Source organism: Umbelopsis ramanniana (assembly GCF_025399195.1).
Source record: "Umbelopsis ramanniana AG unplaced genomic scaffold K450scaffold_26, whole genome shotgun sequence".
Taxonomy (NCBI): Eukaryota; Fungi; Mucoromycota; class Umbelopsidomycetes; order Umbelopsidales; family Umbelopsidaceae; genus Umbelopsis; species Umbelopsis ramanniana.
In genome coordinates, this window is record NW_026252112.1 from 27,257 (window position 1) to 52,542 (window position 25,286).

Below are 25,286 nucleotides of genomic sequence, written 5' to 3' on the forward strand. Positions count from 1 at the left end.
ACTTAATATCCACCAGTCAAGACGGTTACATCTTTAGATGGCACTTGAGCGACGATTGGTCGTAAGTAATGACTCAAACGAGTGGGTTGAATGATTTTGCTGCATGCCCTAATTATCCTGTTTGTAGCACGCTATTAGATACAAAGAAAATGGACGATGGCATTACTTGCATGGCATTTACAGTTTCATTCGTACCCAACACCGGAAACAAATACTTTTTAGCAGCTTGCGACGAACATATCCGCTTGTATGACTTTGAGAGTTGCCAGGTTCGTCCAAATGGAAGACATACCGCATACATGCGATGTGATAATATACTAATCGTGTTCATCATCTGTTGTTATGCTCTATTGCAGATGATGCAAACATTCGAGGATTTATACTCTTCGTACTGCGATTGTGGTAAATTCATAAAATGGTTGGATGAAGATCGTTACTTAGAGGAAACAAAAGCAGAAGGATCTAGCGAAGAAGATTCAAAACAGTATGCATGGTTCGTTACCCGTGGTGCTGAAATGTGCGATATGGGAGACGGAATATGTAAGTACTAAGAGGCATCATATTGGAAAAACCACATCTCATATTCCTAACCTTTCGATGTAGCGTCGACTCCAAACACTTGTACTCTTCACAAGTTGGTTTATCCAGAAAAGAAGGGTGGAAAGTTTGAGTTGCTGGAGGTGAAGAAATACAAGCATGAAGAGTAAGTGGAAGCTACGAGTAACGCTGGAAATGAGCTTCGGTTTATTAATTGAATCTTCGTTAGCTACCATTCCAACTCCTGGCTAGTCAAGGTTGCGTCAAACGGAAGGTATCTGCTCGCACCAACGATTTATGGACAGATATTTGTATTCAATCTACTGAGTGGTCAAGTTACTGCCATTCTTAAAGATCATGAAGGTACGACGTGGTATAAAGAAAACTTTGGAATGCGAACAGGTTGCTAACCACGATTGTTATTAGACTTGGAAGTACGAGATGTTCTCTTCCATCCATATAGACCACTCGTCTTTTCCAGTGGAGACGGTAAGAGCAGGCTGAAATTTCTCAACATCATCCCATTTTATATGCTAATACTATGTCTGAAATTGAAAGATGGATACATCAAGGCATACACATACTCGGAGACATCACTACATATGCAATTGGAACAGGATCTCAAGGTTGGCAATTCAGTCGATCAAAGTGGTGATGAGATGATGGCTGATGCTCCGCTTAAAGCAGAAAGCAGACGCTCGACTCGTAAATCACGGACACCAGGCGAAGGCGATGATGCTGAAGTAGATGTTGAAGGATGATTATATAATTTCTAAAATATTTTAAAAAAACAGCAGATATTTTTTCTTTGAAACCATTAAAAAAAAAGGACAAGCGTTATTCAACGAACGTGTTATAAAGTTGATGAGATGTATTGGTGAGTGGTCAGATTGTATACAAGGTATCAGTGGTTGTAATGGTTTACTCTTCATCCTCCATGAGTTCCAGTAACTTTGTAAACCATTCTGAGTAATTTTGCCGGCTGTTTGGAGTGCCACTGACCATAATCTCATCATCAATGGACAGCTTGCCATCATCTGCTTCGCTATCCTTTCGGTTTTCGTCACACATCAAGGCCAGCATGACATTGTATTCATCAAAGGTAAATCGAGGTCCTCTATCCTGAATCTCCTGTATCATTCTCTATATGCATGAAGTAAAGCGCATCAGCAAGCAATGTTACATTCTCGCGCATGCAGCGTGACTGTACTGACCTCAGGGCCCAAGCCGAATAGGCTATAGTACTCACGACCGCGCTCCATTGGGGAGCACTGAGAAACTGATAATACACTCAACAAATTTTGCTGTAGAGCCAAGATGTTTCTGACCATTTTTCGGACGCCATTATGATTGAGACGTTTGATATGCGCTGCGTTGGAGATGACCATGTGAACGATCAAATCTGGCAAGCCGTCAAAGACGAAGCTATAACAGAAACATGTTAGGAAACAGTGTATGTTATGCTAGTATAGTGTATCACAAGATTATACCTTTCATCATTAGGAGGAAGTGACAGGACAACGCAGTCATCAATTTCCACAAGGTTTGCATTGAGTGTCATGATATACGGGTCTGGTTCATAAGATTCCTCTTCCAAGAAGTAATTGCCCTATAGAACAGGAAGATATGTCTCAGCATATAATATCAATGTGAACGATTGCATGAAAAGTCATTGCTTACCTCTCGTGTAGCCATATCCAAGTAATACATGACACGGCACCTGGCTTCCAATCTCAAAGTGAATAGACAAGTTTCGGCCAATTGCTGGTAAGTAACCAGAAGAGCATCGAATCGCCTGTATACCTGAGAGTGAGGAAATGGTAATGATACTATACGATACTATGAGCTACCACTTACGAAGCTGTCTCGTCTTTCAAAGGCAAATGTATATTTCCTTCCAATCCGGGCTCCGATTTGGTTTGAACACCGGCATAAGACCATCGCCTAGACACGAATGCAGTCGTACTCTCAGTCAGATCAGAGTTATGCATATTTTGAAGTTGATGTTCTACTGCATTGATGGTTGTTGGTTGAACCAATTTTTTGCTTGGTGTTCTTAAGTCCCAGATTTTGCGGACAAACCATTTCTGTAAAATATAAGATTAGATAGTGTCGAGAAAAAAGTCTATGATAGTACATGCAAACTTTACCAAGCTCTGATAAAGGCGGCCTAAAGCAATTAGCTTCTTTTGGTCGAGAAGAAGGTCGCCCGTCTTAATTTCGTTTTCTTGCTTGAGTTTCAACTCTAGCTTGAGTTCCTGCACAACGAAAGGAAAGATAAATATAAAGATCCAATTTCCAACAACTTGTATTGTAATTGTGAACTCACTCTTTGATTTAGTCCTTTCAAAAACGTGTCGTCCGCATCCTGCGCATTATATTATTGTAAGCAAGCGGTGTGATTCTCATGGTTGCGGAATCATCAAGAGACACAAACCTTATCTCCATTAAAGTAGGGGCTCTGCGTAAGCAAGGCAACCACGCCTTCATCTTGCGCTAAAGTGGCGCTCAAACTGATAGGGTATTCATCGATACGATTGTTGCCGCTGCTCTGGTCACTAGGAGCAGCAATGACTAAGAAAGTTCAGGATGGAAGTTAGCATATACTGTGGCTTAACACCTAAACGATTGAAAGTGAACCTACAGTGGAAGCGCTCGAAGCATTTTTCATAGAACTTGAGTAGCACAATCTCGATCATTCTGATATACTCATCGGTATGGAAGGGCATTGCGTACATGGTTCGACACAAGCTTTGGATAACGACAAGCAAAGCAGTAGCGCACTGTTCAGCACCGCATTAGTATATGGTACGGATCACCCGGCCAGAAACATAGAGCAAACCAAAGCGACTGCACTTACTCGGATAACTGGATAACGAGAAAGTTTTTGGTAATCGTCGTCATCCCGGAAGGCATCGGCACCTATAAGCACGGTAGAGCCATCAGAGAGAGCATGGATGGATGGTCGTTACGAATGATCCACACTTACCAACTGTGGCATTTTGAATCAATTGCATCACCTTGTCTTCAATCTGAGGCAAGAAGATATTTACAGCAAAGTCGTCCAAGAAGTTGCCAAAACTGTCGATATTGTTACTATCGCTGCGCAAATGAAAAGGAACGAAAAGTTAGTTGATTTGATGGTGTGTGTATCCAGTCGTTGATCAACGCGACATACTATTTGGGGAAGATTTCTCTTAATCTTTGTAGGAAAGACATGGTTGGCTTCAATAAAACGCTAACATTGTAAGCATTTGGTTTGATTAATAGCTTGTGCTCTTTGACAGTCAGTGTGTTTGCAAACATGTCAACTACAATGGATTGATAGTTGGTGGATTGCTGCTTTGCGTCTGCAGGAGTGAAGCTGTGGATCTGTCGTTTCAGCGAAGTCTGTACATCGGATTTGATGGTATTATATGCACGATGTAACGCTGGGTCTTCTCCTTCATTAACAAACTTGAAGAGCTGCTTAGACCGATCTCTACCTTTCGACGGTGAATGTTGCTTCAGACCTTCATTAACTTTACTAATCGGTGTATGAAGGTTATTAGGTGAAGTTCTTTCCCGATCGCTGAGATAGTCGTGCAGAATTGTACGAATCTATACACATGAAATTAGTGATATATTTTGGCAACAGCTTGTCATAAATTTGTTTGCTTCAAACCTCAGACTGCACAGGTTGCCATATTTCATGGAAATGGTATACTGTGAATTCCTCACGCGTTGCACCTGTATGTCAATCGTATTTTAGTTGGAATGAAGTTGCACACTGTATAGAAGGTAGTTATCACCGTACCTTCTGCAGCAGCTTTTTGTCGCTGTTATGATATGGCCATTAGTTAAAACAAACACGTTTTGAGAATGAATGTATAGGAGTTTTTACTTACTGCCTGGATTTTTCTTGCGGAATCCTCCAGTACGCGGTGGCCCCGCAGAACAGCCTCCAGTTTTGAATATAAAGTCCACAAGAAATCTTTCAAAATCTCATTTTGCGCTTCATTATCAGCTTTGTCTAGCGAGTATACCAGCTCATGGCCAGTGCTGCTTCGTTGCTGTTTTGTGATCGGTACTTCAACTTGATGCAGATGTCTTTCTTCCACTTGAGCAATAGTTTTATCAACTAGTGCATATATTTCGAGTGGCAGACGATTAAGAACAGCCTAAGAGAACGATCAGATCAGGCAATGCAGCATAACAATATTCACCATACCAGTGATTTTCATACCTCTAAAGTTTCTTGTACTTTTCCCAAGGTCGCCAAGGATTCCATTAATGTTTCAATGTAGGTATAGGAATTTTGCTCAGGATTTTGGTCGAAATTCTCAATGATCTAAATGGGTTTATTTTATCATATTTAGCTGAGTAATTGTTAACGTGTTATACAGTCCTGCATTTCACTTACCAGAGTCTGAGTTTCACTAGAATACAGCCCCTGTGCTTCGGTCTGTGCATCTGTGATGTGACATAAGTATGCGTAACAGAAAGTTTAAATATTGAGTTAAACGAACCTTTTGACGGTGATTCTTGCATGCTACAGAGTAGTTAGAATGGAATATTTGATGTTCAATTACAAATAGTGCACTTTTAAAGATACGTACCTCTTCAATTTGATTGTGGATATGGGTACTATGTTGATCAACGCAGCGGTAGTTAGGGAACAGTCATGATTGTCGTCGCTGATGTATATCACTTACAATCCTGTTGGTCCTTTATATAAGCTGACCACAAGGTGTCACAATACGGGCTCTTCAGATACAAATGATTATGTAGTTCCTCTATCATGGTTTCTTGTAGTGTCTGTTGATAAAAAATGCTCCATTTAGTACGGCCATACTCATTGGCACAGCGGCATTGATGACAAACCCTCTTACAGTGGTCTGTTCAATTAGATTACGCCGAAGGTCATCTAAAGCTCCAATATTATTCATGTCCGGATCTGTGATGGACTTGACTGCATGAGCCAGTAAGGTAGATGCCGACAAAAAGTGCTTATTAGCGATGTGGTTGGCCAGATTGCCTGGCGTCACGCGCAGCTCTTCGCTGTAAATATTATAATAACTTATAAGGGACATTTCTAACAAAGCTCAGAATTCAGTTAACTTACATGGTATCTAGAATACTAATCATCTCTTTTCTCTGTTTGCTTCTCAAAAACAAGTTCAGTACATCCGCCCGTCGCTCTTGCAGCACTTGCTTAGCTTTAACAAGGTTCGACTTGATTTGCTGCACCTTAGCATGCGAATCTGTAATCTCGGTCAGTCGCTATCCTTCACCTTCTTTCACCAGAGATATTACCGATTCTTACCGTTGATGTTGTTCAACACACCACCAAATGTACCGATCGAACTGTTGAACCCTTGGTAGTACTCTTGAAGGTGAAATAAGATACATTAGCTTTGAGATAGTAGCGATATACTATGTATTCGTAAGACGAGTTACCGTTTGTGATAGATTTAAGTGCTGTATCCAAATTGCGCATAGTTCGAAGAAATAGTTGATAATCGCTTCCTCTTCCAACCGAGCTGTCGTCCATGAGAGATAATGCTAACGTTACCGGATCCAGCTGAGTAAGGGGGTAGGCAGTCAGGACCATGTTTAGCAATATGCGTGGAATAATCAATTCATTACTGTATACCTCTTTATCCAGCATAAAGCTCCAGTTGCGATTAATATCTCTCAGCACCTCTACGAAGAGATGAAGAGATGGTGAGTAAATTCAAAAAGGGGTTACTGATTGTATGGGCTTGAAGGTGTACCTTCGACTTCAGAGAAACTGTCGACCTTTCTATTGGCAGCTGACCTGGAGGAATGTTGTTCTTCCTCATAGTCATCGTTATACCTTCCTCTCCGGAATTGATAACTCATCGAGCAGCAGGACTAAGGCAACAACCGTTTGCTCGCGTTGGGTGTGCAGCGAGTTTGAAATGCAGATGGCCACTTCTGGAAATGGAAAAGCACGTCACATTAGTTTTGGGCCAGGAAAATCCCGGCTGGCCCATGACAAATGAGTTCCCATTGACTTTCCGTCTTCAATAATGTCGACAAGAACAGCTTTGAAATACTTGGCAAGATCCACAGCAACTGTCATAGGCAGAAATGCAGTGTCAGCTAAGCCTATGTTGACCCGTGGAATTGCTCTTGGACGCCTCTCCGCCGTACCTCAAGTGAGACCAACTTGGTCACCTCTGCGAGCCACATCTATTTCTCAAGGTTAGTCACCCACGATCTCGCCATTAACTTTTTTATTGTTTGTCGGAATCGAGTTAACGCTTTCATTACCATGTAGTGCGCACCATGTTCATTCAAACCGAGCAAACCCCTAACGACGACGCTCTCAAGTTCATCCCCGGTGTGCCTGTCATGGAGAGTGGCACTGCTGAATTTTTGGACGTACGAAGCTCATTGCAATCACCTCTCGCTAAGCAGCTTTTCCAAATTGAAGGCATAAAGGGTGTTTTTTACGGACCCGACTTTATTACCATTGCTAAGGAAGCTGGCAGTGAATGGCAATTAATGAAGCCAGATATCTATGCTGCTATTATGGATCACTTTGCATCCGGCCAACCCCTCATTAAGGAAGGATCAGCTGAACCCAGTGATACAGCTATTCTTCCTGACGACTCTGAAGAAGTTCAGATGATTAAGGAGTTGCTCGACACTCGCATCAGGCCTGCTATCCAAGAAGACGGTGGTGATATTGAATATTGCGGCTTCGAAAATGGCATTGTCAAGCTCAAGTTGAAGGGAAGTTGCCGTGGATGTGATTCCTCTGTTGTCACTTTGAAGAATGGCATTGAGAACATGCTTATGCATTACATTCCTGAAGTCCAAAGTGTCGAGCAGGTTTTGGACGAGTACGACGCCGTTAGTTTGAAGGAGTTTGATAGGTTGGAGAAGAGTCTAGGAGAAAAGTCGGCATAAGCTAATTCAATTCAGTATACATCACATCCTTTCTCCATTTTTTACATACATATAGAAAAAAAATTACTCTCGTCACAACGCTGCCTTTATTTCTCGTTGGAGACTGAAAATAGCAAAGCGCTTTTACATCATTGAACCAACTGTATTCTATAAAAACAATTTGATACTGCCAAAGGCAACAAACGCATGGGTGCTTTCTTTATTCACATTAGCGACTTTACTCTATCACATTCTCCTAGAGCAAAAGAGCACTGATCATAACAATCATACTGGTGCCAACAAGAACAGCCATAGGCACAGTTGTGGCGACTCCCGACGCTTGTGTTGAGTTGGAAACGTTTGAGCCAGTTGAGCCATTCGTGGACCCGTTGGCACTGTTGGGCCTGCCTACATATTCAACCCAGCTGTTGTTGGATGGGTTAAATAGGTAGGTACTGTCAGCTCCAACTTCGGTATTGGTATTTGTGTTGTTATATCCACTTCTCCTATATCGTAAAAGAATCAGTATTTGTAATTTGCAAAGTCGTTTGGCTAGGCGCAAAGACACACTTACAAAACAAGATATGAGCCACCAGTAGTATTCAGCAATGACAGCTGTCCACCAACGGTGCTAGGAGGTTGATTTGAGGCAATAGGGTCGACCAATGTCCAGGTGCTATTTCAAAAGATTAGTAAGAGGAGAAACATCAAAGGAGGTAGTAGTGAGGAAGCTTTACCTGGGTGGAGTAAACATCCAAAAGTCTTGACTGATATTCTCGATATGCTCATCGGAAGAGTTGGAGGTACAAGTCTGGCCACTAAAAACATAAAATGAGGAATTGTAAAATGCCACAGCAGGATCGCTGACGGTAGTGTAAGTCAGGTTTTTAGGGAACTGGGCCACCGTGGACCACTGGGAAGCGGTTGCGTCAAAGCTCCAAATATCTGCGTTACAATTCTTGGTGGCGTTCAAAGAAGTTGTGTTCTACAAAGTATAATAATATGGTCAATCAACACATGACAGGGTAAAGCCTAACCAAAAAGGAAGGGAAGTACTTGCATCATTGGCACCAATCTGTCCACCAAATAGGAATGCCTGCGTATCGGAAGGAGCTAGAACACCACCTTGAATGCTAGGAATAGAGCCTGAAGTACTTTGTGAGGCAGCCGGGGCGGTGAAATTCCAAGTAGACAAGTCAGCTAGCCAAGCGTCATTGGTAGGCGTTGCAGTAGTGGTGTTACTAGTGGATCCATCATCGTAACAAACGATTTCATTATTGACGCCAACACATTGAAAGTCCGGGTGAGCGGTGGAATTCAGCGACTGAATCGTTTGAGAAAAGGCGGCTGCTTGTGCAGTGGGAGCTTTTCCTGTCAATGGATCATTCCACACAGCAGAAACGGGGTCGAAGGTGACAATGTGGCCATTTTCACCGTTGACGGTGAATATATGGGTTCCATTACTATAGCAAAGAGCAGGCAAAGGAGATATGCCTTCTGATACAGTCAGAGGTGTCCAAGAAGGGTGGGTTTGGGGAGAGCTGGAGTTGGTGTCTGGTGGAGTCCAACTCGAAAAGGTGCTACTGACGCCTGGTTCAAGCTCAATCAAATAAGCAGTTCCGTTCACGGAAGCCAAGCATTGGTAATGACGATCGCCTGCTTGGTTATGATACACGTCTGACTGAGCAGCTACGGTAGCAGCCAGAGCAATAGCTTGGAGAGAAGTCGTTGAATATTTCATCCTAGTGCAACCAAAAGAAGTTTGGAAAAACCATTTGGAGGAGATTGTTATTTTTATACAATCTCGGTGAAGCTCAGGGTCCACTTACACAAAACGACCCACGATACGATTTAATTTTTGATCACACTTCGCTGTATCACCTTTACACAACACTTCCTATAGCCAATCATCGTCATTTTCATTTTTAACAAGCATGCAGGGACCGGTCCTTTAATCCAAACAACTTGGCGTTCCCTTATATCATATTTAATTACTACTGCAGCTCTTTTAATTCAATAATAATGGCTTTTGCTCCAAAGCTTTAGGCCGCCATTAAATGTGATACCGAGTGCGGACTGGAAGTTTTATTGGCATAAAATGCGAGGTTAGCCAGGTTGTAGAGCTTGTATCCAGAAGTATATCCGTATCTCTCTGGAGCTCAAAGCGGCATGATTTAATATAATAGGATATTACGGCGTAGGCAATTGATATTGGGTGACGAGCGGATCTTAGAAAATACACCTTGTTGGGAAAAAAGCATTCTCCTAGCAAAATCCACATCGATGTTATATCGTTATGCAAGGTGCCAAAGCTGATGTTGCTAGTCGCGAGCTCACTATCGGTGGCCGTAATGCATACAGCTTTGGGTGGGCCACCATGGTGGTTGGTTGGTAGGCATTTTACATCTTGCTGGATACGAGTAACCAGTGATCATGTAGATGTCTGTGTCTGCTCATTTTCTACGTACGCTTTATCTTTTTGCCTTCTCAGCGGACATAGTCTCAAATGTAACAGTACACAGCCGGAGGCTTCCGTTAAGATGGATGAATTCAAGTCTCATATCATGTGATGTGCCATATTGGGGTTTGTTATTGATTGGTTCCTGAAGTGCGAGCCGACTTCAAAGGCTGTTGCTCATGCAGTTAACGAAACGAGCGGAAAAAGCCCATGTTGCGGAAAGCATCGTAGTTAGAACGACAAACTTTTTACGTGTGAATCGAGCTATTCAACCTGCAAGTAAAAAGGATGTGACATTATTTCGAAGGATGCAATTCTGGTCATTTCGAAAGTCGAAGGATACCAAAGTCGGAGTGGTGCAAAAGTCGACTCGCCTGACAGCGCAGACCTCTATTCTGTCAGTGACGATTCCAATTCATATATCAGGCAATACATTGGAACAAATACGACCGTTTCTGCCATCCCGATGGCAGATCAACTGCCTGCTATTACTCTCCTTGCTCTTCTTGCTGCTGCTCCTGGCTATTGTTCAGCAAGTCGGTCGGACACTACGGCTAGCGGAGATTATTCTCCTCGGTATAAACGACCTTGTTCGATGTGTCTTCAGCTTGGCTAATAGGATCGTCGGCATTCGATAGCCCACCCTGGTGAGCATCCGCTAATTTAATGACACGCCGCCTGCCCACATAGAGCTGATCGCCACTCTGCGGCTTACTTGATGAAACTTCTTGTCCTACATGCATTTTCATTGATTATCATGTATCTGGTAGATCTCTACAGCTATAGGAATCCCTTAATTTAAAAGTGTAAAATGAGTTGAATTAATGGTTCAAATTAGGTGACGGCTGAAAAGCTGAGCAAGTAGCTCACGCTCTGTATCAATCAAATTGTATTTAGCTTGTACCATAGCCAAACACTATTTAACTAGTAAACGAAAACGGTGCCACTCACAAAACAATTGTTAAAGAACAGCATATGCACTTTATTTTTCAAACAGTTTTATGTTAATTTGGCGGAGGTTGCAGACCGAGCGCTATAACTTCATCATACAAGTCGTGGATCCTGGGGTTGTGTTCACGTCTTCTGAGTTGATTTTGAAAATGCAATACAAAATAATTGAATCTTTGATTACCTTTAAGCTCTACCATCTCTCAAGCACTAGCGAGCAGCAGATGAAGAGCGAGAGAGTGTGACTAATCCTAGGATACACGACTCATATGATGAAGTTATAGCGTTTGGTCTGCGACTACCGCCAAATTAACCCGTAGGCGCAGTCACGTGCACTGAGTTGCGACCGTTTTGACAGTAGAAGCGTTGGTCATGGCGACAAGAACACTTTTGCAATGTCCCTCCCAACTCTTACTCGCTTGTGCTCACGACCACTACTCGCCAATAGCTCTAGATCCTTTGCGCCACTTCGATCTTCTCGCTTCTATTCCTCCGAGAGCGAGTCAGCATCGTTGTCTGAAGGCGAAAAGCATATTTTCGACAAGCTGACAAAGGAACTATCACCTGCACGTCTCCGAGTTGTCGATGTTTCTGGTAATATATTCAGATCCTAAGTGTGCTTAAATGCAGCCTGAACTCATTTCCTTTTGTTGTGCAGGTGGCTGTGGATCCATGTACGCCATCGACATTGCCAGCGAGCAATTCAAGGGCCTCTCCATTGTCAAGCAACATAGAAAGATCAACGAAATCTTGAAGGAAGAGATTAAGGGGATGCACGGTTTGCAGGTATAGTAGACATAGCTCGAGTCATCTTTTCCAGGGTGCTTACATCTTTGCTGATTTATGTGGATGTTTGGATTTTCTTTACAGCTCAAGACGGCCAGCAATTAAAAAAAATAATCAGGGACGCTTGTCTCCTCTTTTCTTTATTTAAAACATGCGGATACTGTACAGTGCAAGACCATGACCATGCAACGCCAATTATTTTGCTCTCAGTTCCTGAAACTGTGATTGTAGCTGCATAATCTGTTATAGATGCATCCCCCTTGTGTTAGTACAGTGTCTCCATTATGAACATAGACTGCGTATTTATAAAACAAAAAAAAGTTACCTCTGTTCTCTTCTTTTCTGACTTTTGGGTCAAGTCTTGGAGCTGTGCTTCAACGCGTTTTCTATTGGTGTAAAGCAAGTTAGTTAGGCTAAAGTATGAAATATAAATGTAAACGACTTATGGTCAACTTACATTTCAGCATTGATTAGATCTAGACGGTTCTTCACGTTTGCAAAGGCTTCGGTTCTTTCTTGCTTGACGAGCACAGGTCCAACTAGCTTGTAGATACTAGAACTACTGTCCAACAGGTCGAATTCCTTATTAAAGAGAAACAAACGAGCAATGACGTTAGTAAGGCTTAGCATTTCGGTCCGATTACTCTTTTTCTGCATACCTTCTTGACAAGCTCATTCTCTTGGCGTTGCGAATCCAATTGTTGGCGAGATTCAACTGCCTTTGTAAGATCTACAGATTGGGCAAGTTCATCATGTCAGGCGTAAATCAGGGCATAATGCTAATTAAGTAAGTCAGTCCTTCCCAAGCAGTAATACAATACCTTTCTGAAGCTTTTGGAAAGCTCTACTCTCGGCTTCAAGTTTAGCCTCGATGACCTGAGCAGACATGTCACGGATTCAAATAAGAAATGGCTCGGCCGGGTAGATCGCAAAACCAAAAGTATAAAAGCGGAGTCACAAGCCACTACCGTCCTGCCATTTCCCTACCCACCAAAAGACAAGACAATATGAATCAAGACACATTACCACCGAATCTCAAGAATCAACTATTTGACATTGGCAATGGGGTTTTCAGCACCTCATTGGTTCCCATTCTAATTGTAATTTCACACTACTTCCCTCCGCTTACCCTCCAATAGAACGATATGGTTACTTACTCCGTGAGATTTTCTGTAGATAACAGCGCTTGCAAGTGCCAATAGACCGAGTAAAATAACCAACGTCGCCAGAGAGCATCTGGAAACATTAGAAACCCAAGAAGATAAAAAGAAATGGGTGATGATGGCACAAAATGCTCTGATAAAGGCAGCATTTTTATGCGGAATGCCGAGGGTGAATACAATTTCCACGTTGATTGTTTTCAAGCTGTGGCGATTAAATTTAAAAAAAAAATTATATGAGTAGGTTATCAATGCCATGCAGAGCTTGATGCAGGGTGTGGACGAAGAAACAAAATCAAGTCTGCCAAAATCTCCTAGTGACGCAGGCACCCATTTGCAAGAACGTGGAGAAACCATGTTCAACAAGGTGTATGGCAAAGTGAGCGACCGGGTTAAGAACAATATTGGAGGCTCAAGCCCTGACCTGATGGCGATAATTTTGGAGGACGTATACGGACGGGTTCTATCCGATGTGACACTGTTAGACGAAGTTGAAACCGAGCTACTCACCATCGTTGTCTTAGTGCCACTTCAAGTACCTGCTCAGGTGAGTAAGCGGGGGGCGAAAGCGGAAGCGTGGTGGATAGAATACATGGAAAAATGACAACGGCCATGTGCGGTCCATGATTGGCTTATTTTAACTAACTCGATACTTTTAATTTTAGCTTAAAGGCCACTTGCATGGAGCGAAAAACGTTGGAGCTACCGAGGAGCAGGTAAAAGCAGCCGAAGCCATTGGTCGGTTGGTGACGAACGACGACGATTCCAGTTGACTTTTTCAGCACAAGCTTTTTCCTAGACTATAGACTTCATGGCATTAAACATTAGCTCGAGCAGATATTATTTCAAAGGATGGCCAATAAATTTCTTTAATTTCATGTTCAAGAGTATCTAAAGCACCAATTCTCTTTAAACACAAGGTTTAGCTACACCCCTTCATGTTGATGTGGCAGGAGCCTGAGTGGCCGGTTGATTGTTAGCATCTCTATTGAATGTTTCTTCATGCTTTGTAAAGATAAAATTCTTTAGGCGCTTCTTCGCTTCTTCGGGTTCATTAAAGTCAAGTCTGGAGAAAGAAAACTATGTGTGAGTATGACGTTACAATGGCCGAATGGGCAAGGAGGTTTCTGTACATACTTGTCGGCGATCTGTAAACAAAAATCATCGTTCTTCGTATCGAAGAACCGTGGTCTCCATTCTACCCCTTCATCCTCTCTAATCTTAGCATTATGTCTTTGAGCATCCTCAACAGCTGTCTTAGCATCCGTAGCAGCATCCATGTCGCGCTTGCGAATGGCGTCTGTGAGTGCCGACCATTGGCGTTGAGATTCGTTGTGCTCTTGTTCTGACTCTGGTGCAACGGTTTTTGGGAATATTTTTGATTCTTTGACATCAAATAGGGTATTTTTGCTTGAAGCCTTGTTCATCTTTATGTAGATTTCATTGGACCATTGACCACTGATCTCGAAAAGAACCTCGCCTGTCGATTCTCGTTTAATTTTGCCAACCACCGTATTCCATTGTCCTGAGAAAAAACCCTGTGGGAGAAAGGTATGGGTTTCTGATGCATAAAGTTCTGGTGAGGGAAAGGGAGTAGCGCTGACTTACCTTGGTTTTGAACTCTAAATCGCAAATCAAATCGCTACTTATACAACGAACAGAAGATGTATCGCCCAATTCCAGCGTCATGGTACCAAATACTGATTTTAGGCGTGGTGGGGTCAGAGGGGCCAACATATGGTAACACCAGAGAAAACCAAGTTGCACTTACATATTCCACGAGCGTACATGTTGGGCATAACAATATCGTATCTCTCATTATGTCTTTTTGTGAATATGATATGAGACGAGCCTTGCATCAAGGTAGCGGCGCTATTGCCCAGAAATTTGCTCTTGGGGCGGATATCACCGGAGATGATAATGCCGTTGTCTGGACTGGCATAATAATAAGCTGAGATTGGCGGGTGGTGCGACACTTGTTCAGCAACATAATAGCCTTCTGTATTATCTGCATAGTTGTATTGGCATCGATAAAATTCGCCCAAAACCGGATTGTATGGTTTTTTCACACCCTGAGAATCAGAGGAAAATTAAATGGTTGGCGCGTGCCATTCTATAGCAAAAAGGCAAAGGTCTGTCATAGCCCACTCAATTACCTTTGGTTTGATATGCCAACCCGACAAATAGTATCGAACAACGTCAATAAACCGTTGCACCTGGTCGTCTTGTTTACTGGCCCTGTGAGAAAACATCGGAGTCAGTACATTCGGGTTATCCGTAAAGATGGCGAGCAGAACGAGTCCCATAATATGTATACAAACAACGGACGTCTGTATCGACTGCCAAGGGGATTGGTAAAAGAGAGGATCAAGGTCCTCTGGGTCTGCTTATTTCAACTTACTCTAGTAGATAATCTGGGTGAGAGAAAAAATCGGTGATCCTTTCCAGCATACTGCGAGGTTCAAGGACGAAAGTTGGCAGAGTAACTCGATGCTAGTTGAGAAGAGGTTATGGTCAACGGTTGTTCAGTGGAAAAAGGTATGGATCCGAAGCAATGTAATAGGAATCGTCCGTTGGACTCGCTTACCAAGTCCATTCCTTTGCGGAGCTGAGACGCCAAACTCAACAGAATGCTACGGGAGCCTTCTTCGAGAACTTCAGTACAATCAGGATCGCCGGCTGCTTCGTTTTTAGACATTTTGGGTCTTGGCAAAGGGAAAAAAAAGTCAAAGCTCAGGTTAGTTCAGCTGCTTGGTGACTTTGATGACGCAATGAATCACGAAACCTACGGTCCAAAATGGGCCAAACGTTTAGCTCACCATCACGATATTAAGAGACAAGCGTAAGCATGTTATTAAATTGATGGCTTATTTTTTCATAAGATACTTTTGGCTTTACAGCTGAATCACCTCCTCCACCTCTGTATTAGTTTGGGCTCAGAACGGAATAATTTCTGCTTTAACTGTCAGATTTTCCGTTCCTACACGTTCGCTACGGAGATCAAATCTGCTAGGACTTTGGCTTCCCACTTCTTTTCCTTGGTTTTTCCGAGTGGACTTGCAGGTAAAATATGTTTTATTATTTGCTGTAAATTCTACTATGAAATGACTTGACAGGGTTAGAAATTTGTTGGTGGTCAGAATTGGATGTCGAAAGGTTTTTGTTTAAAAGGTCTATGAAGGACTAGCGAATTAGTCAATAACTTTAAAAAAGAAGCTTTGAAGACACCGAAATGTCTCGGTACGCTGCTTATGACAATCAAATCAATAATAAGCAGTCATAATGAAGGGCTATAGGTTGTAAGTAACAAGGATTCCGGCGGTTAAGCTTTGGGAGAACCGAGCGCGAGCAGTCTCACCCGGAGGAGGGTCAAATCTTATTACTCCAACAAAGATCGACTTTCCCTGCTTAATGCTGGTAATGTTAACTAGTGTCATGTGATAACTTTTCCGTACAGGAACGCTGGATAACCTTCATCAGGATGGCTTTCCGAACCAATACCTCTATATAAACCTCCGGAAAATCACTCGAATCCATTATTGATTTATCAAAACTACCTCTCTCTCACTCTCATCCAAAATGCCCAAGTTCTTCTACGATTCTGACGCTGATCTCTCTGCTATCCGCAACAAGAAGGTTGCTTTCGTTGGTTATGGTAACCAAGGTATGTGATGATGCGGCTAGTTATCAAACCAAATTGTAATGCAGTTCACTTATCTATTTCGAATGGTATATAGGATGCGCTCAAGCTCTTAACCTTCGTGATTCTGGTTTCGACAACATTGTTGTTGGTAACATCGATGATGAATACAAGCCCCGTGCTATTGCCGATGGTTTCCGCACTGTTTCCATTAGCGAGGCCGTTTCCGAGGCTGAAGTCATCTTCCTTCTCATTCCTGATGAAGATCAACAACAAGTCTGGAAGGATCAGATCCGCGACCATTTGCTTCCCAACGCCACTTTGGTTGTCGCTTCTGGTTATGCTGTTGCCTTCGACCTTTTGGAACTTCCTGAAACCTTGGACGTTGTCATGGTTGCCCCTAGAATGATCGGTGCTGGTGTCCGTGATCGTTATGTCGCCAAGGAGCCCTATCCCTGCTTCGTCTCTGTCGAGAGAAACCCCAGCGGTAAGGCTCTCCAGACTGCCATCGATCTTGCATGCGCCATTGGTGCCACCCGTGGTCGCGGTGCTGTCGAGTCCTCTTGCCTTGAGGAGGCCGGTATCGATCTTTTCGCTGAACAAGCTCTTTGGCCTGCTATCAACACGTAAGTAGCAAAAAAATCTGTGGGAATTTATTTGTGTAAACCATTGGCGTCTAACCCAACAAATTATCAAAAATAGCTGTTTCCTTCAAGCTTTCCAGGTGTTGAAGGGTGCTGGTTTCTCTGATGAGGCCATCTTGTTCGATATGTACCTTTCCAAGGAGCCTTCAGAAGTTTTCGAGCGTGCTTCCAACGTTGGCTTCTTCAAGCAACTCAAGTTCCACTCCAAAACATCACAGTTCGGTCAACTCCGCGGAACCAAGAACAGCGACGGCACTGCCTTGAAGGCACAGTTTGAGAAGGTTTTGCACAAGGATATCTTGTCTGGCGAGTTCGCAAAATACTGGTCCAACTCTCTTGCTGGCGGTGCTACTGAGCTTGAGCAATTGTGGAAGGATGTTGAGCAGGAGCCTATTCAAATCGCTGAGAACAACCTTGGACTTCAGAAGTAAATTTTTCTATACACACTATTTTTCCGACGCTTTCACACCATCACAACAGGAGCATCTTACACTCATACAGCAAATAAACATTGGTTCGTTTTTTTTTTAATGACAAAGTATTCCGGATATTGGGTGGCAGTTGTGAGAAAGGAATTAAAGTTTGTATGTGGGGTAAGTCAATGGCGGGAGCGGCTACAGCTAAAGGCTACAGCTTAAGGCGGCTAAAGGCTAAGGCTCAGGCGGCTAAGGCTCAGGCTCAGGCGGCTAATAAAGCTCAGGCGGAGCAAAGGCGGCTATAGCAAATAAATGATATCGGCTATGGCTTGCCTTGCCATATATTGAAATACCGCTAGTGGGTAATACCGCCAGTGGGTAAGTTCTGCAGACGCCGTTGCTTTTGACATGACTGCGCAAGCAGACTGGGCTGAACGGATTCTCAGTTGCAAAGACGATGAAAACTTGACGCAAATCCTAAGCGACCAGGAAGAGAGGTATTGTAACAAGGAGATTGCAGAAGGAGTACATTGTCGAAGTGCCAGGCTAACGAATTTTTCTTCAATCAGCATCCAAATCTACAAAAAGGCAACAGATCAACTGACCGCTTTCAACGATTTCAGTACTGCCAGATTTACACAAATACAGAGGCATCTAGAGTCTCATACAAAGCTCATAAAAGAGATCAAAAATGACTTGGATGCCGCGTTTCTGAAAATTAGGTAGGATTGACTGGATTTTTAACAGCTTTTTATCTGATTGTACGGCTCATCAAACTATCCAGGGTACTTAAACAACATTGTCAGGAGCGCCATCCAGTAGAACATGAGAAAGCACTCGAACGATATCCACCACGAGTCGTTGAGGATGATTGAATACACCATAACACAGAATGGGGACCAACTAACGCCTTTTTAGCGGGAACAAAAGCAGAAGTCACATTGAGGTGATGAAGAGTGTCAATATACAGTATAATTATAGACTAAGTGAAGGGTTGAGGGCATCTAATCCTCGCCAAGGAGCTCGAAAGGATTGACTGTAGATAACATATGCAACAAAGTTCAGTTTCCATGAGATTGATTTCATCCACACAAAGAATAAAAAACCCTCTCTCACTCCAACTTACATGTTGACTTCTTCTTATGCTTCTCTTCCTTCTTTTGCTCAACGGACTTCTTGTTGTAGGAGCCACTAGGAACGCTAGCGCTCTTAGTAATACCAGGAACATAAGCCATTCTACCAGGTTGCGCCTTGCTCAAGGGGCTATTGGCAAGTGAAAGCAAAGTGGCACGTTCATAAGTGGTGCGGTCTCCTATTGAGCTATTTGTGTTAGTAATGTGCGTTGTATTTGGACTTGACAGCAACGCTCCATGGCCAGCTGTCAAATGGTGTGTGCTGGACCTTTAACAACAGACACGGGAATCGAGCATTTACGTTCCAAGTCAAGTTGTTTAAACGGTCCTGGTAAGCAAACGGCAAATCTTACCAGTTTCGGATACAGCAGACTTGATAATGACTGGCTCAGTCTTGACTTCGGTGGAACCGTTGCTTGCCATTTTGCTCAGAACAACTTTTTCTTTCTTTGGACGCTCATTTTAATCCATACACAAGTGGACACCCTGAGGTCACGTGGGAAAAGCCACCGCGCCTCGACCTTTCTGACCAACCAATGCCCGAGGAGGACCTCTCACAATGGTTTGGCAGTGGTATAATCGAACACTGACCCGGCATCCACTTGTCACCCAGTGCATCACAACAGGTAGACACTCATTCTGACGCTCAAGTGTAAATGGCTCCAAATTAAACCGCATACACCAGCCACTTTATTTGCAACAGGTATGACCAGCTTTAGACCGTCAGTGCGTTTTGACAACCAGACTTAACTGTGTCTTCAGGTGACGTGATTGCCCAGCATGCTGTTGAAAAAAGAGATACACATGACTACGCTCGTACTCTACGGTTGACCGGGTTTGGAGGTGTTGTGGCTGCACCGTTGTTAAGCAACTGGTACAAATTTCTCGACCGACATATTCAAATGTCTACTCCGGTGAAAGGTAAAACACTATACGGGTCGTCGAAAACGAATGTTTAATACATGTGGGTGGCTAAGAACAAGAACATGTTTCTAGCTCTTTTTGCTAGAGTAGCATTGGATCAGCTGTTGTTTGCGCCGTGCTTCATTGCTGGTAAGAATTGATATATCACATTTCATTCGCCCCTGCAATTATCCAGCATCCGCTCACACATTCCCGTTTAGTCTTCTTCTCGGCGCAAGGAGCATTGGAAGGCAAGAATACTACTCAAATCAAAGAAAAGCTTGCCGACGGATACCCACAGGCGCTGAAAAATAATTATAAGGTGAGTTTGGGCTGACTTTCTTTTTTTTACAAATTTCGTTTCAATATGATTCTAAACCACGGATGTATCAGCTATGGCCTGCTGTTCAATTTTTCAACTTTTACGTCACTCCACTTAACCACCGTCTCATGGTCACCAACATTGTCGCATTGGGATGGAACACATATCTATCGACGGCAAATCAACAATCGTCGTCTCATGTAAATGCTTAGCCCATAGAGGTTACGGACAGGATCAATCAATGTATTTACAGTCAGAAGTTTTACTGCTTATGAATTAAAGACAAGAAAAAACCAGACAGATAGTATAGCGAGTTATGCTATTGTTCCTAGGCTGCTCAACTTGAGTTGATGTTAGATGGAGGTTGCATGCATCACGCAGTCGTCAATGTGTGCTCTTAAGCTTCCTTATTTTCAGCAATCATAGCGGCCAAAGCAGCACCGATACCATTGCCATCTCTTGTAATCTATCGGAGAAAAAAAATCCCGTTACTTCATGGCCATAGAACAAATGAACATTCATAATTGCCTACTTACACCAATATTAATGCGATCGACCTTTTCGCCGAAGATTTCACGCAAGGCCTCGTTGACACGGTTAGGGAAGTTAGGGTAGTGTTCATAAATGGTTCCTTCAACACCTGGAAGTAGAAAGAATAGGATTAAAATTGAGATACACTAGACAGGTGTCAGTGAGTAGCCATACTTACTAATGGTTAAACCAGTTTCCAATGCATTGCGCTTGTGGATGACAGCACTCATAGCGGCAGCAATGATACGGGCAGCACGTTGCCCAACAAGAGCACAGATCTTCTTGGTCATTTGTCTATCTGTCAAAGTGGTGGTCTGGATGTTCATGATGGTCTCCAAGATATGCTTGGTGTCTTCGAGATCGGGGGAGTCATCGGATTCAATCGTGCTCATGTACGATGATTCGAAATTGTAAGGTAAGTTCATGTCGATAGAGTATTGCATATTGAAGATCAAGCGGCGATCCAGAAGATCCAACAAGATATTACGAACAATTTCTCCCAGATATAGTCCAGATACCATTTTTTCCAGTTGATGCACACCAGGGTTGGTGCTCTCACGGTTAACTTTGTTATCATACATGGTGCGGGGGAGATAGTCGTGATGAATATCACCGAAAGAACCCCATTCGGTATTAATAATCATCTCACTGCCGACGGCATTAGGGTTTCCTTTAATCTTGGGGATATCATCTATTCTTTCCCAATAAGCAGCATTAGTACCTCTGCTGACAGTGCAAGCAAGGAGTGTGTCCAAACTACGATAGTTGTGGGCCAGAAGAAGACCGACTGCTCCGTTCAAAATGGCCTTGACTTTGACGGGGATTGATTTCTTGTTGAGTCCAACTTGAAGTAGTTCCGCCAAATCTTTGCCGTCAGCACCAGTGACATCAAAATCTTTTGTCCACCGAATAATGGAAGCCTTGTTCATAGCAGTTTGGTTCAGTGGGAAGGAAACTACAAATCCAAGTGACATGGGCACATCGATATCACTCTTTCCAATGAATGTCAAAAATGAATCCACGCACTCAGCCAAGAAGTCCACAATGTTCTGAATGTTTGACTTTCTGATGTTATCGTGGATATTATACTTTTGCTGGCGGGTAGTGACACGACCTTGACCATGGAGGGTAACGAGATAAACACGGATGGAAGTACCTAACAAAACAAAAACACCGTATGAGAATCGGCTTGCATAATCGTGGTGTGCGGTTACACTAGCAAGTAGTACCGCGGAAGAAGGGACTTACCGCTCAAATCCAAAGCAAGATATTCACCAGTTTCTTGACCAGTAGGATGTGTGTCAATCCATGAAGGAAGCATGGGAACGCTAGTGTCGTTCTGCTCAAGACCTTCTGTCATTTGTCTGGAAAGGTGAGCAGAGATTTTGGTGAGCTTTTCACTGGGAATATGGAATTCCTCAGCTATTTCTTTCATAGCATTGATCTGATCCTCAACACCCTGGATCTCGCTGATAGCGAAGACAGATTTTCGGCCCATGATTAAACTAAGAAAATCTAGAAATGGGGAAAAAGCAATGAGGTTGGAACACTGAACGGGAAAATACTGAATACTCGGAATATGAAATTTGGTAGCTCTGGTGCCATGGCGTGACTGTCGTCATTCTCAATTTTCCTTGCAGGGGTGTCTTCTTCGAGGAGGCTGTGGACGAGCACCACTTCAACATTGACGAAGTCACTTTGAACCATTTGATTTATAAATCAGAGCATGCCTATTTTTCACTTTCATGCGGGTTTCTATGAGGCCAGTACAATGTTATCGATGGTATAAATCACCGTCAATTGACGCCGGATGGTCGTGTATTTAATGTGAGTCTCTCAAAAATCCGGTTTCAGTCCATCAGACCCGAATGATGGCTTGATTTTTATTTTTATTTTTATTTTTTTTTACCTTGAGATGGCGATATTTTTGAAAATCTAGTTTCATACTTTGACCTGATTGTTGATATCTTGGACCATTGTAGTCAAGCAGCACCGACCTTCATTTCAAGTAGCGCTTCCCTACGACTCAGGCTGGCCAGCCAACTATTTTCTTGCATCAACAGGTAATACACCGTACTACCAAAGCCATGCGGAGGATTTGTCTACCTGGCCATGTTCGGAAGTCATATTTTAATGATGGATGAAGCAACTCCCTCAAAGTAAAATCAATGATGGAAATATCTGACATCAGAATAACGACACTGAGTGCTTTAGCCTCGTTCGGTGTATTTGCTGATAATGAAAATACGTAGCTCGGTTGTAATATGATAGCGATGAAGTTCTAACAACGCTAGTGCTCGTACGTTGGAAGATCAATTGTCAACAGGCACACTGACTATTGAGTTGAAATATTAACATGGCTATAGCGTTAAGCGAGCCTTAGCGTCTCTACTATGCGAGCTATGGGCTACACTTCTTTCAAGTCTTTTCTTAAAGTAGGATATTTTGAATTAAAAGATGGTGCTTTAATATTCAACTGAGCATAATTTGCATCCATACACTTGACAAAGCGTTGTGTTATTGCTCAATGGTCGTTATCAAATGCAAATGCCAAACACAGTATTGAAACTCAACACTATCATCGTGAATCTGATTGGACTAAAGCTGCTGTTGCTGCCTCCAAAACATTTTTTTTTTTAAGGTGTGTGATCCACTATCAGGGTCGTTCCTAGGTTCTCTCTTCCTTCCCTTCTTGTACTATTTTCTATTCTCATCACCATGGCCGACGTCGCATCCCTACCCACTATACCAGAGAAGAGCGAAATTGAGACTGTAAATGGGTATTATTCGAACCAGTATCGCCGCAACCACCTTGTTCTGTTTCTTAATTGATTTGGTTTTTCTTCGCACCAGTGCAAACCAAGCTATCAAAGATTGTGTGAGCGGAACGTTTGGAGGTATTCTCCAAGTGCTTGTTGGTCAGGTAAGGAAGGACCTTGAGTGCTCCCTTTGTCTCCCTTTTTATGGTTGATTTAACAAAGTGACCCTTTCACAGCCTTTCGATACCGTCAAAGTGGTGAGTAGGAAGTAGGATATGCAACATTTCAGTGGTTTGATGACTGACAGAGCCGCATCCATAGCGTCTACAAACACAATCCCGAACCAATCCATTATACTCGGGTATGCTCGACTGTGTGCGCAAAACTCGAGCTCGGGAAGGATATGCCGGTTTCTATAAGGTACGAGCTGACTTTGCGTGAGTGCCAAATGTCTAGTGTTTCCGAAATTGAGATCTAAGCAAGACTGGCATTCAAAATTTTCTAAAAGTTCCCACCCTTGTTAACCATCTTTCATTCAATGTTTACAGGGAACAACCACACCATTGGTAGGCATAGGTGCATGTGTATCGATCCAGTTTGTAGTGCTCGAGTACATGAAACGAACCATGTCTCAGGGTAATCCCAACGTAGCACTCTCCAATGCTCAATTATGTTTGGCCGGTGGTATTGCTGGTGTTGCTAACTCAGTCGTATCTGGACCTGTCGAACACATCAGAACCCGACTCCAAGTTCAGACTGGTACTGGTACAGGCTATTCGGGTCCTATTGATGCCATTAGCAAGATCTATCGTTCTTATGGTATCCGAGGAATTTACAAGGGTCAGATGATGACTGTGCTTAGAGAAGGTGTTGGTTATTCTGCCTACTTTGCATGCTACGAGTGGCTAGTTCAACAGACTATGGAATCGCAGAACTTGACTCGCAAACAAATACCCACCACTCAAGTTTGTCTTTATGGAGCTATGAGTGGATATGCTATGTGGCTTATGATGTATCCTTTGGATATCATCAAGTCCAAGTTGCAAACAGATCATTTAGACGTGTCCAAACGACAATACCGATCGGCAATAGACTGTGCTCGCCAAGTGTTTGCAACTGAAGGTGTCAAGGGTTTCTTTAGAGGATTTGGGCCTTGCATGCTTCGAGCTGCACCTGTGAACGCCGTGACGTTCCTTGGGTAAGTGAAGCCAAAAAAATACACGGAAGACGAGAGGAATATTGGGCTAACGGTTTATTTTAGATTCGAGACAGCCATGCGTGTTTTGTCATAAAAAAAGAGTAGTGGTATCAGGGCGCCAATGTGATTGGCCGCTTCAGAAAATTTTCACGAAAAATAAATAACTTGTATTGCACCTGAGTTTGCTTTTTTGCCACTTTCTTTATATTCAACAAAATGGAGCGTACCTACATCATGGTCAAGCCTGACGGTAAAGATTCTTCCTGAATCTCGTAGAAAAACTTCTGTAGACCACTGTATTGACCCTTCTTTCACGTTATAGGCGTCGAGCGCGGTCTCGTTGGTGAAATCATCAAGCGTTTCGAGGCTAAGGGTTACCAACTCACTGCCCTTGAGCTTATGCACCCCACCAAGGAGCACCTCGAGGAGCACGTAAGTACTTGCAACTGGTATAGGATATCAAGTCAAAAAAATTAACCTTGTCGCCTTTTTTCAGTACTGCGACCTCAAGAGCAAGTCTTTCTTCCCTGGCTTGATCCAATACATGCTCTCTGGCCCTGTTGTCGGTATGGTCTGGACTGGTAAGGAAGCCGTCAAGACTGGCCGCAAGCTTCTTGGTGAGACCAACCCCCTTGCCTCTCTCCCCGGTTCCATCCGTGGTGACTTTGCCATCGATGTCGGTCGCAACATCTGCCACGGTTCCGACACCCCCGAGAACGCCGAGAAGGAGATCGCTCTCTGGTTTCCCCGTGGTATCAAGACCGCCAAGCGTGACAAGAGCATCGACACTCTTATCTATGAATAAATTATAACAAATGTATTAACGTACATTTCAAAAAGTAGTACTTTTTTTCATTTCAATGACCACCTAGGACATAAGGATCCCGCTTGTTATATTGATGTTTGCATTGTGTAAGCCTCCCCTCCCCTTCACCGTTCACTACACTGTGT

The 25,286-nt window shown here is 43.1% G+C and overlaps 16 protein-coding genes across 16 annotated transcripts; 10 read left to right on the forward strand and 6 right to left on the reverse strand.

The window, feature by feature from the left end:
- Window positions 1–1,458: 1,458 nt before the first annotated feature.
- K450DRAFT_271588 (uncharacterized protein) lies at window positions 1,459–6,402 on the reverse strand (the record flags this gene model as incomplete). The annotated part of the gene is made up of 26 exons (XM_051593015.1): window positions 1,459–1,680; window positions 1,752–1,962; window positions 2,028–2,146; window positions 2,218–2,332; window positions 2,395–2,624; window positions 2,688–2,795; window positions 2,867–2,905; window positions 2,975–3,111; window positions 3,182–3,320; window positions 3,398–3,459; window positions 3,527–3,639; window positions 3,716–4,137; window positions 4,202–4,266; window positions 4,334–4,355; window positions 4,425–4,697; window positions 4,763–4,867; window positions 4,940–4,989; window positions 5,046–5,068; window positions 5,136–5,163; window positions 5,232–5,334; window positions 5,409–5,577; window positions 5,642–5,780; window positions 5,843–5,905; window positions 5,977–6,100; window positions 6,173–6,222; window positions 6,294–6,402. 26 exons carry the CDS (start codon window positions 6,400–6,402, stop codon window positions 1,459–1,461), a joined length of 3,240 nt encoding a protein of 1,079 aa, XP_051444750.1.
- A 131-nt stretch (window positions 6,403–6,533) lies between these two features.
- On the forward strand, window positions 6,534–7,638 carry K450DRAFT_187997 (uncharacterized protein). Its single transcript, XM_051584438.1, has 2 exons — window positions 6,534–6,747; window positions 6,824–7,638. The coding sequence occupies exons 1-2, from the start codon at window positions 6,573–6,575 to the stop codon at window positions 7,456–7,458; spliced, it is 810 nt and encodes a 269-aa protein (XP_051444751.1). The 5' UTR covers window positions 6,534–6,572; the 3' UTR covers window positions 7,459–7,638.
- Window positions 7,639–7,693: 55 nt separating this feature from the next.
- Window positions 7,694–9,178, reverse strand: K450DRAFT_299966 (uncharacterized protein; the record flags this gene model as incomplete). The annotated part of the gene is made up of 4 exons (XM_051593715.1): window positions 7,694–7,943; window positions 8,012–8,113; window positions 8,175–8,422; window positions 8,453–9,178. 4 exons carry the CDS (start codon window positions 9,176–9,178, stop codon window positions 7,694–7,696), a joined length of 1,326 nt encoding a protein of 441 aa, XP_051444752.1.
- A 788-nt stretch (window positions 9,179–9,966) lies between these two features.
- On the forward strand, window positions 9,967–10,874 carry K450DRAFT_240157 (uncharacterized protein). Its single transcript, XM_051588882.1, has one exon. The coding sequence runs from the start codon at window positions 10,075–10,077 to the stop codon at window positions 10,531–10,533; it is 459 nt and encodes a 152-aa protein (XP_051444753.1). The 5' UTR covers window positions 9,967–10,074; the 3' UTR covers window positions 10,534–10,874.
- A 344-nt stretch (window positions 10,875–11,218) lies between these two features.
- Window positions 11,219–12,035, forward strand: K450DRAFT_240160 (uncharacterized protein). The gene is made up of 3 exons (XM_051588883.1): window positions 11,219–11,437; window positions 11,502–11,629; window positions 11,714–12,035. The coding sequence occupies exons 1-3, from the start codon at window positions 11,239–11,241 to the stop codon at window positions 11,732–11,734; spliced, it is 348 nt and encodes a 115-aa protein (XP_051444754.1). The 5' UTR covers window positions 11,219–11,238; the 3' UTR covers window positions 11,735–12,035.
- K450DRAFT_271592 (uncharacterized protein) lies at window positions 11,825–12,517 on the reverse strand (the record flags this gene model as incomplete). Its single annotated transcript, XM_051593016.1, has 5 exons — window positions 11,825–11,869; window positions 11,955–12,015; window positions 12,087–12,211; window positions 12,289–12,359; window positions 12,451–12,517. The coding sequence occupies 5 exons, from the start codon at window positions 12,515–12,517 to the stop codon at window positions 11,825–11,827; spliced, it is 369 nt and encodes a 122-aa protein (XP_051444755.1).
- Window positions 12,456–13,688, forward strand: K450DRAFT_240165 (uncharacterized protein). Its single transcript, XM_051588884.1, has 4 exons — window positions 12,456–12,729; window positions 12,806–12,961; window positions 13,034–13,336; window positions 13,455–13,688. The coding sequence occupies exons 1-4, from the start codon at window positions 12,538–12,540 to the stop codon at window positions 13,560–13,562; spliced, it is 759 nt and encodes a 252-aa protein (XP_051444756.1). The 5' UTR covers window positions 12,456–12,537; the 3' UTR covers window positions 13,563–13,688.
- K450DRAFT_240172 (uncharacterized protein) lies at window positions 13,343–15,721 on the reverse strand. Its single transcript, XM_051588885.1, has 8 exons — window positions 15,579–15,721; window positions 15,377–15,494; window positions 15,191–15,282; window positions 14,946–15,027; window positions 14,561–14,861; window positions 14,398–14,489; window positions 13,927–14,327; window positions 13,343–13,855 (listed from the first exon to the last, which is right to left on the reverse strand). Exons 2-8 carry the CDS (start codon window positions 15,485–15,487, stop codon window positions 13,726–13,728), a joined length of 1,209 nt encoding a protein of 402 aa, XP_051444757.1. The 5' UTR covers window positions 15,488–15,494; window positions 15,579–15,721; the 3' UTR covers window positions 13,343–13,725.
- A 609-nt stretch (window positions 15,722–16,330) lies between these two features.
- K450DRAFT_209625 (uncharacterized protein) lies at window positions 16,331–17,613 on the forward strand. Its single transcript, XM_051584775.1, has 3 exons — window positions 16,331–16,453; window positions 16,527–17,055; window positions 17,132–17,613. Exons 1-3 carry the CDS (start codon window positions 16,369–16,371, stop codon window positions 17,502–17,504), a joined length of 987 nt encoding a protein of 328 aa, XP_051444758.1. The 5' UTR covers window positions 16,331–16,368; the 3' UTR covers window positions 17,505–17,613.
- Window positions 17,614–17,897: 284 nt separating this feature from the next.
- On the forward strand, window positions 17,898–18,364 carry K450DRAFT_271596 (uncharacterized protein; the record flags this gene model as incomplete). Its single annotated transcript, XM_051593017.1, has 3 exons — window positions 17,898–17,986; window positions 18,059–18,211; window positions 18,274–18,364. 3 exons carry the CDS (start codon window positions 17,898–17,900, stop codon window positions 18,362–18,364), a joined length of 333 nt encoding a protein of 110 aa, XP_051444759.1.
- A 129-nt stretch (window positions 18,365–18,493) lies between these two features.
- Window positions 18,494–19,045, reverse strand: K450DRAFT_271597 (uncharacterized protein; the record flags this gene model as incomplete). Its single annotated transcript, XM_051593018.1, has 3 exons — window positions 18,494–18,525; window positions 18,616–18,801; window positions 18,976–19,045. 3 exons carry the CDS (start codon window positions 19,043–19,045, stop codon window positions 18,494–18,496), a joined length of 288 nt encoding a protein of 95 aa, XP_051444760.1.
- On the forward strand, window positions 18,925–20,272 carry K450DRAFT_240188 (uncharacterized protein). The gene is made up of 6 exons (XM_051588886.1): window positions 18,925–19,248; window positions 19,308–19,325; window positions 19,385–19,543; window positions 19,619–19,675; window positions 19,747–19,847; window positions 19,919–20,272. Exons 1-6 carry the CDS (start codon window positions 19,182–19,184, stop codon window positions 20,057–20,059), a joined length of 543 nt encoding a protein of 180 aa, XP_051444761.1. The 5' UTR covers window positions 18,925–19,181; the 3' UTR covers window positions 20,060–20,272.
- Window positions 20,148–22,205, reverse strand: K450DRAFT_240191 (uncharacterized protein). The gene is made up of 4 exons (XM_051588887.1): window positions 21,627–22,205; window positions 20,557–21,534; window positions 20,384–20,487; window positions 20,148–20,313 (listed from the first exon to the last, which is right to left on the reverse strand). Exons 1-4 carry the CDS (start codon window positions 21,874–21,876, stop codon window positions 20,245–20,247), a joined length of 1,401 nt encoding a protein of 466 aa, XP_051444762.1. The 5' UTR covers window positions 21,877–22,205; the 3' UTR covers window positions 20,148–20,244.
- Window positions 22,206–22,833: 628 nt separating this feature from the next.
- Window positions 22,834–23,573, forward strand: K450DRAFT_240210 (uncharacterized protein). The gene has a single exon (XM_051588888.1). It carries the CDS (start codon window positions 23,155–23,157, stop codon window positions 23,347–23,349), a length of 195 nt encoding a protein of 64 aa, XP_051444763.1. The 5' UTR covers window positions 22,834–23,154; the 3' UTR covers window positions 23,350–23,573.
- Window positions 23,405–24,628, forward strand: K450DRAFT_240211 (uncharacterized protein). Its single transcript, XM_051588889.1, has 3 exons — window positions 23,405–23,557; window positions 23,686–24,335; window positions 24,399–24,628. The coding sequence occupies exons 1-3, from the start codon at window positions 23,501–23,503 to the stop codon at window positions 24,427–24,429; spliced, it is 738 nt and encodes a 245-aa protein (XP_051444764.1). The 5' UTR covers window positions 23,405–23,500; the 3' UTR covers window positions 24,430–24,628.
- K450DRAFT_174601 (uncharacterized protein) lies at window positions 24,552–25,140 on the forward strand (the record flags this gene model as incomplete). The annotated part of the gene is made up of 3 exons (XM_051584201.1): window positions 24,552–24,585; window positions 24,658–24,767; window positions 24,832–25,140. The coding sequence occupies 3 exons, from the start codon at window positions 24,552–24,554 to the stop codon at window positions 25,138–25,140; spliced, it is 453 nt and encodes a 150-aa protein (XP_051444765.1).
- Between the last annotated feature and the right edge of the window lie 146 nt (window positions 25,141–25,286).

Coding starts and splice junctions, on each gene's coding strand:
- K450DRAFT_240157 (XM_051588882.1), top strand. CDS start 10,075: ATGCAGTTAACGAAACGAGCGGAAAAAGCCCATGTTGCGGAAAGCATC.
- K450DRAFT_240191 (XM_051588887.1), bottom strand. CDS start 21,876: ATGGGCCGAAAATCTGTCTTCGCTATCAGCGAGATCCAGGGTGTTGAG. Junction 21,535..21,626: donor TCTTGCTTTGGATTTGAGCG/GTAAGTCCCTTC, acceptor TTGTTTTGTTAG/GTACTTCCATCCGTGTTTAT. Junction 20,488..20,556: donor GGAAACTGGTTTAACCATTA/GTAAGTATGGCT, acceptor TTCTACTTCCAG/GTGTTGAAGGAACCATTTAT.
- K450DRAFT_240210 (XM_051588888.1), top strand. CDS start 23,155: ATGGGTATTATTCGAACCAGTATCGCCGCAACCACCTTGTTCTGTTTC.
- K450DRAFT_209625 (XM_051584775.1), top strand. CDS start 16,369: ATGCCCAAGTTCTTCTACGATTCTGACGCTGATCTCTCTGCTATCCGC. Junction 16,454..16,526: donor CGTTGGTTATGGTAACCAAG/GTATGTGATGAT, acceptor AATGGTATATAG/GATGCGCTCAAGCTCTTAAC. Junction 17,056..17,131: donor CTTTGGCCTGCTATCAACAC/GTAAGTAGCAAA, acceptor TATCAAAAATAG/CTGTTTCCTTCAAGCTTTCC.
- K450DRAFT_240172 (XM_051588885.1), bottom strand. CDS start 15,487: ATGTCTAAAAACGAAGCAGCCGGCGATCCTGATTGTACTGAAGTTCTC. Junction 14,862..14,945: donor GTTGGCATATCAAACCAAAG/GTAATTGAGTGG, acceptor TCTGATTCTCAG/GGTGTGAAAAAACCATACAA. Junction 13,856..13,926: donor TGTTTACAGATCGCCGACAA/GTATGTACAGAA, acceptor TTCTTTCTCCAG/ACTTGACTTTAATGAACCCG.
- K450DRAFT_187997 (XM_051584438.1), top strand. CDS start 6,573: ATGTCGACAAGAACAGCTTTGAAATACTTGGCAAGATCCACAGCAACT. Junction 6,748..6,823: donor AGCCACATCTATTTCTCAAG/GTTAGTCACCCA, acceptor ATTACCATGTAG/TGCGCACCATGTTCATTCAA.
- K450DRAFT_240160 (XM_051588883.1), top strand. CDS start 11,239: ATGTCCCTCCCAACTCTTACTCGCTTGTGCTCACGACCACTACTCGCC. Junction 11,438..11,501: donor CCGAGTTGTCGATGTTTCTG/GTAATATATTCA, acceptor TTTGTTGTGCAG/GTGGCTGTGGATCCATGTAC. Junction 11,630..11,713: donor AGGGGATGCACGGTTTGCAG/GTATAGTAGACA, acceptor TTTTCTTTACAG/CTCAAGACGGCCAGCAATTA.
- K450DRAFT_240188 (XM_051588886.1), top strand. CDS start 19,182: ATGGTTTGGCAGTGGTATAATCGAACACTGACCCGGCATCCACTTGTC. Junction 19,676..19,746: donor TGCGCCGTGCTTCATTGCTG/GTAAGAATTGAT, acceptor ATTCCCGTTTAG/TCTTCTTCTCGGCGCAAGGA. Junction 19,848..19,918: donor CGCTGAAAAATAATTATAAG/GTGAGTTTGGGC, acceptor CGGATGTATCAG/CTATGGCCTGCTGTTCAATT.
- K450DRAFT_240165 (XM_051588884.1), top strand. CDS start 12,538: ATGGCTCGGCCGGGTAGATCGCAAAACCAAAAGTATAAAAGCGGAGTC. Junction 12,730..12,805: donor CATTGGTTCCCATTCTAATT/GTAATTTCACAC, acceptor GATTTTCTGTAG/ATAACAGCGCTTGCAAGTGC. Junction 13,337..13,454: donor CACTTCAAGTACCTGCTCAG/GTGAGTAAGCGG, acceptor TTTTAATTTTAG/CTTAAAGGCCACTTGCATGG.
- K450DRAFT_240211 (XM_051588889.1), top strand. CDS start 23,501: ATGCTCGACTGTGTGCGCAAAACTCGAGCTCGGGAAGGATATGCCGGT. Junction 23,558..23,685: donor GATATGCCGGTTTCTATAAG/GTACGAGCTGAC, acceptor CAATGTTTACAG/GGAACAACCACACCATTGGT. Junction 24,336..24,398: donor AACGCCGTGACGTTCCTTGG/GTAAGTGAAGCC, acceptor GGTTTATTTTAG/ATTCGAGACAGCCATGCGTG.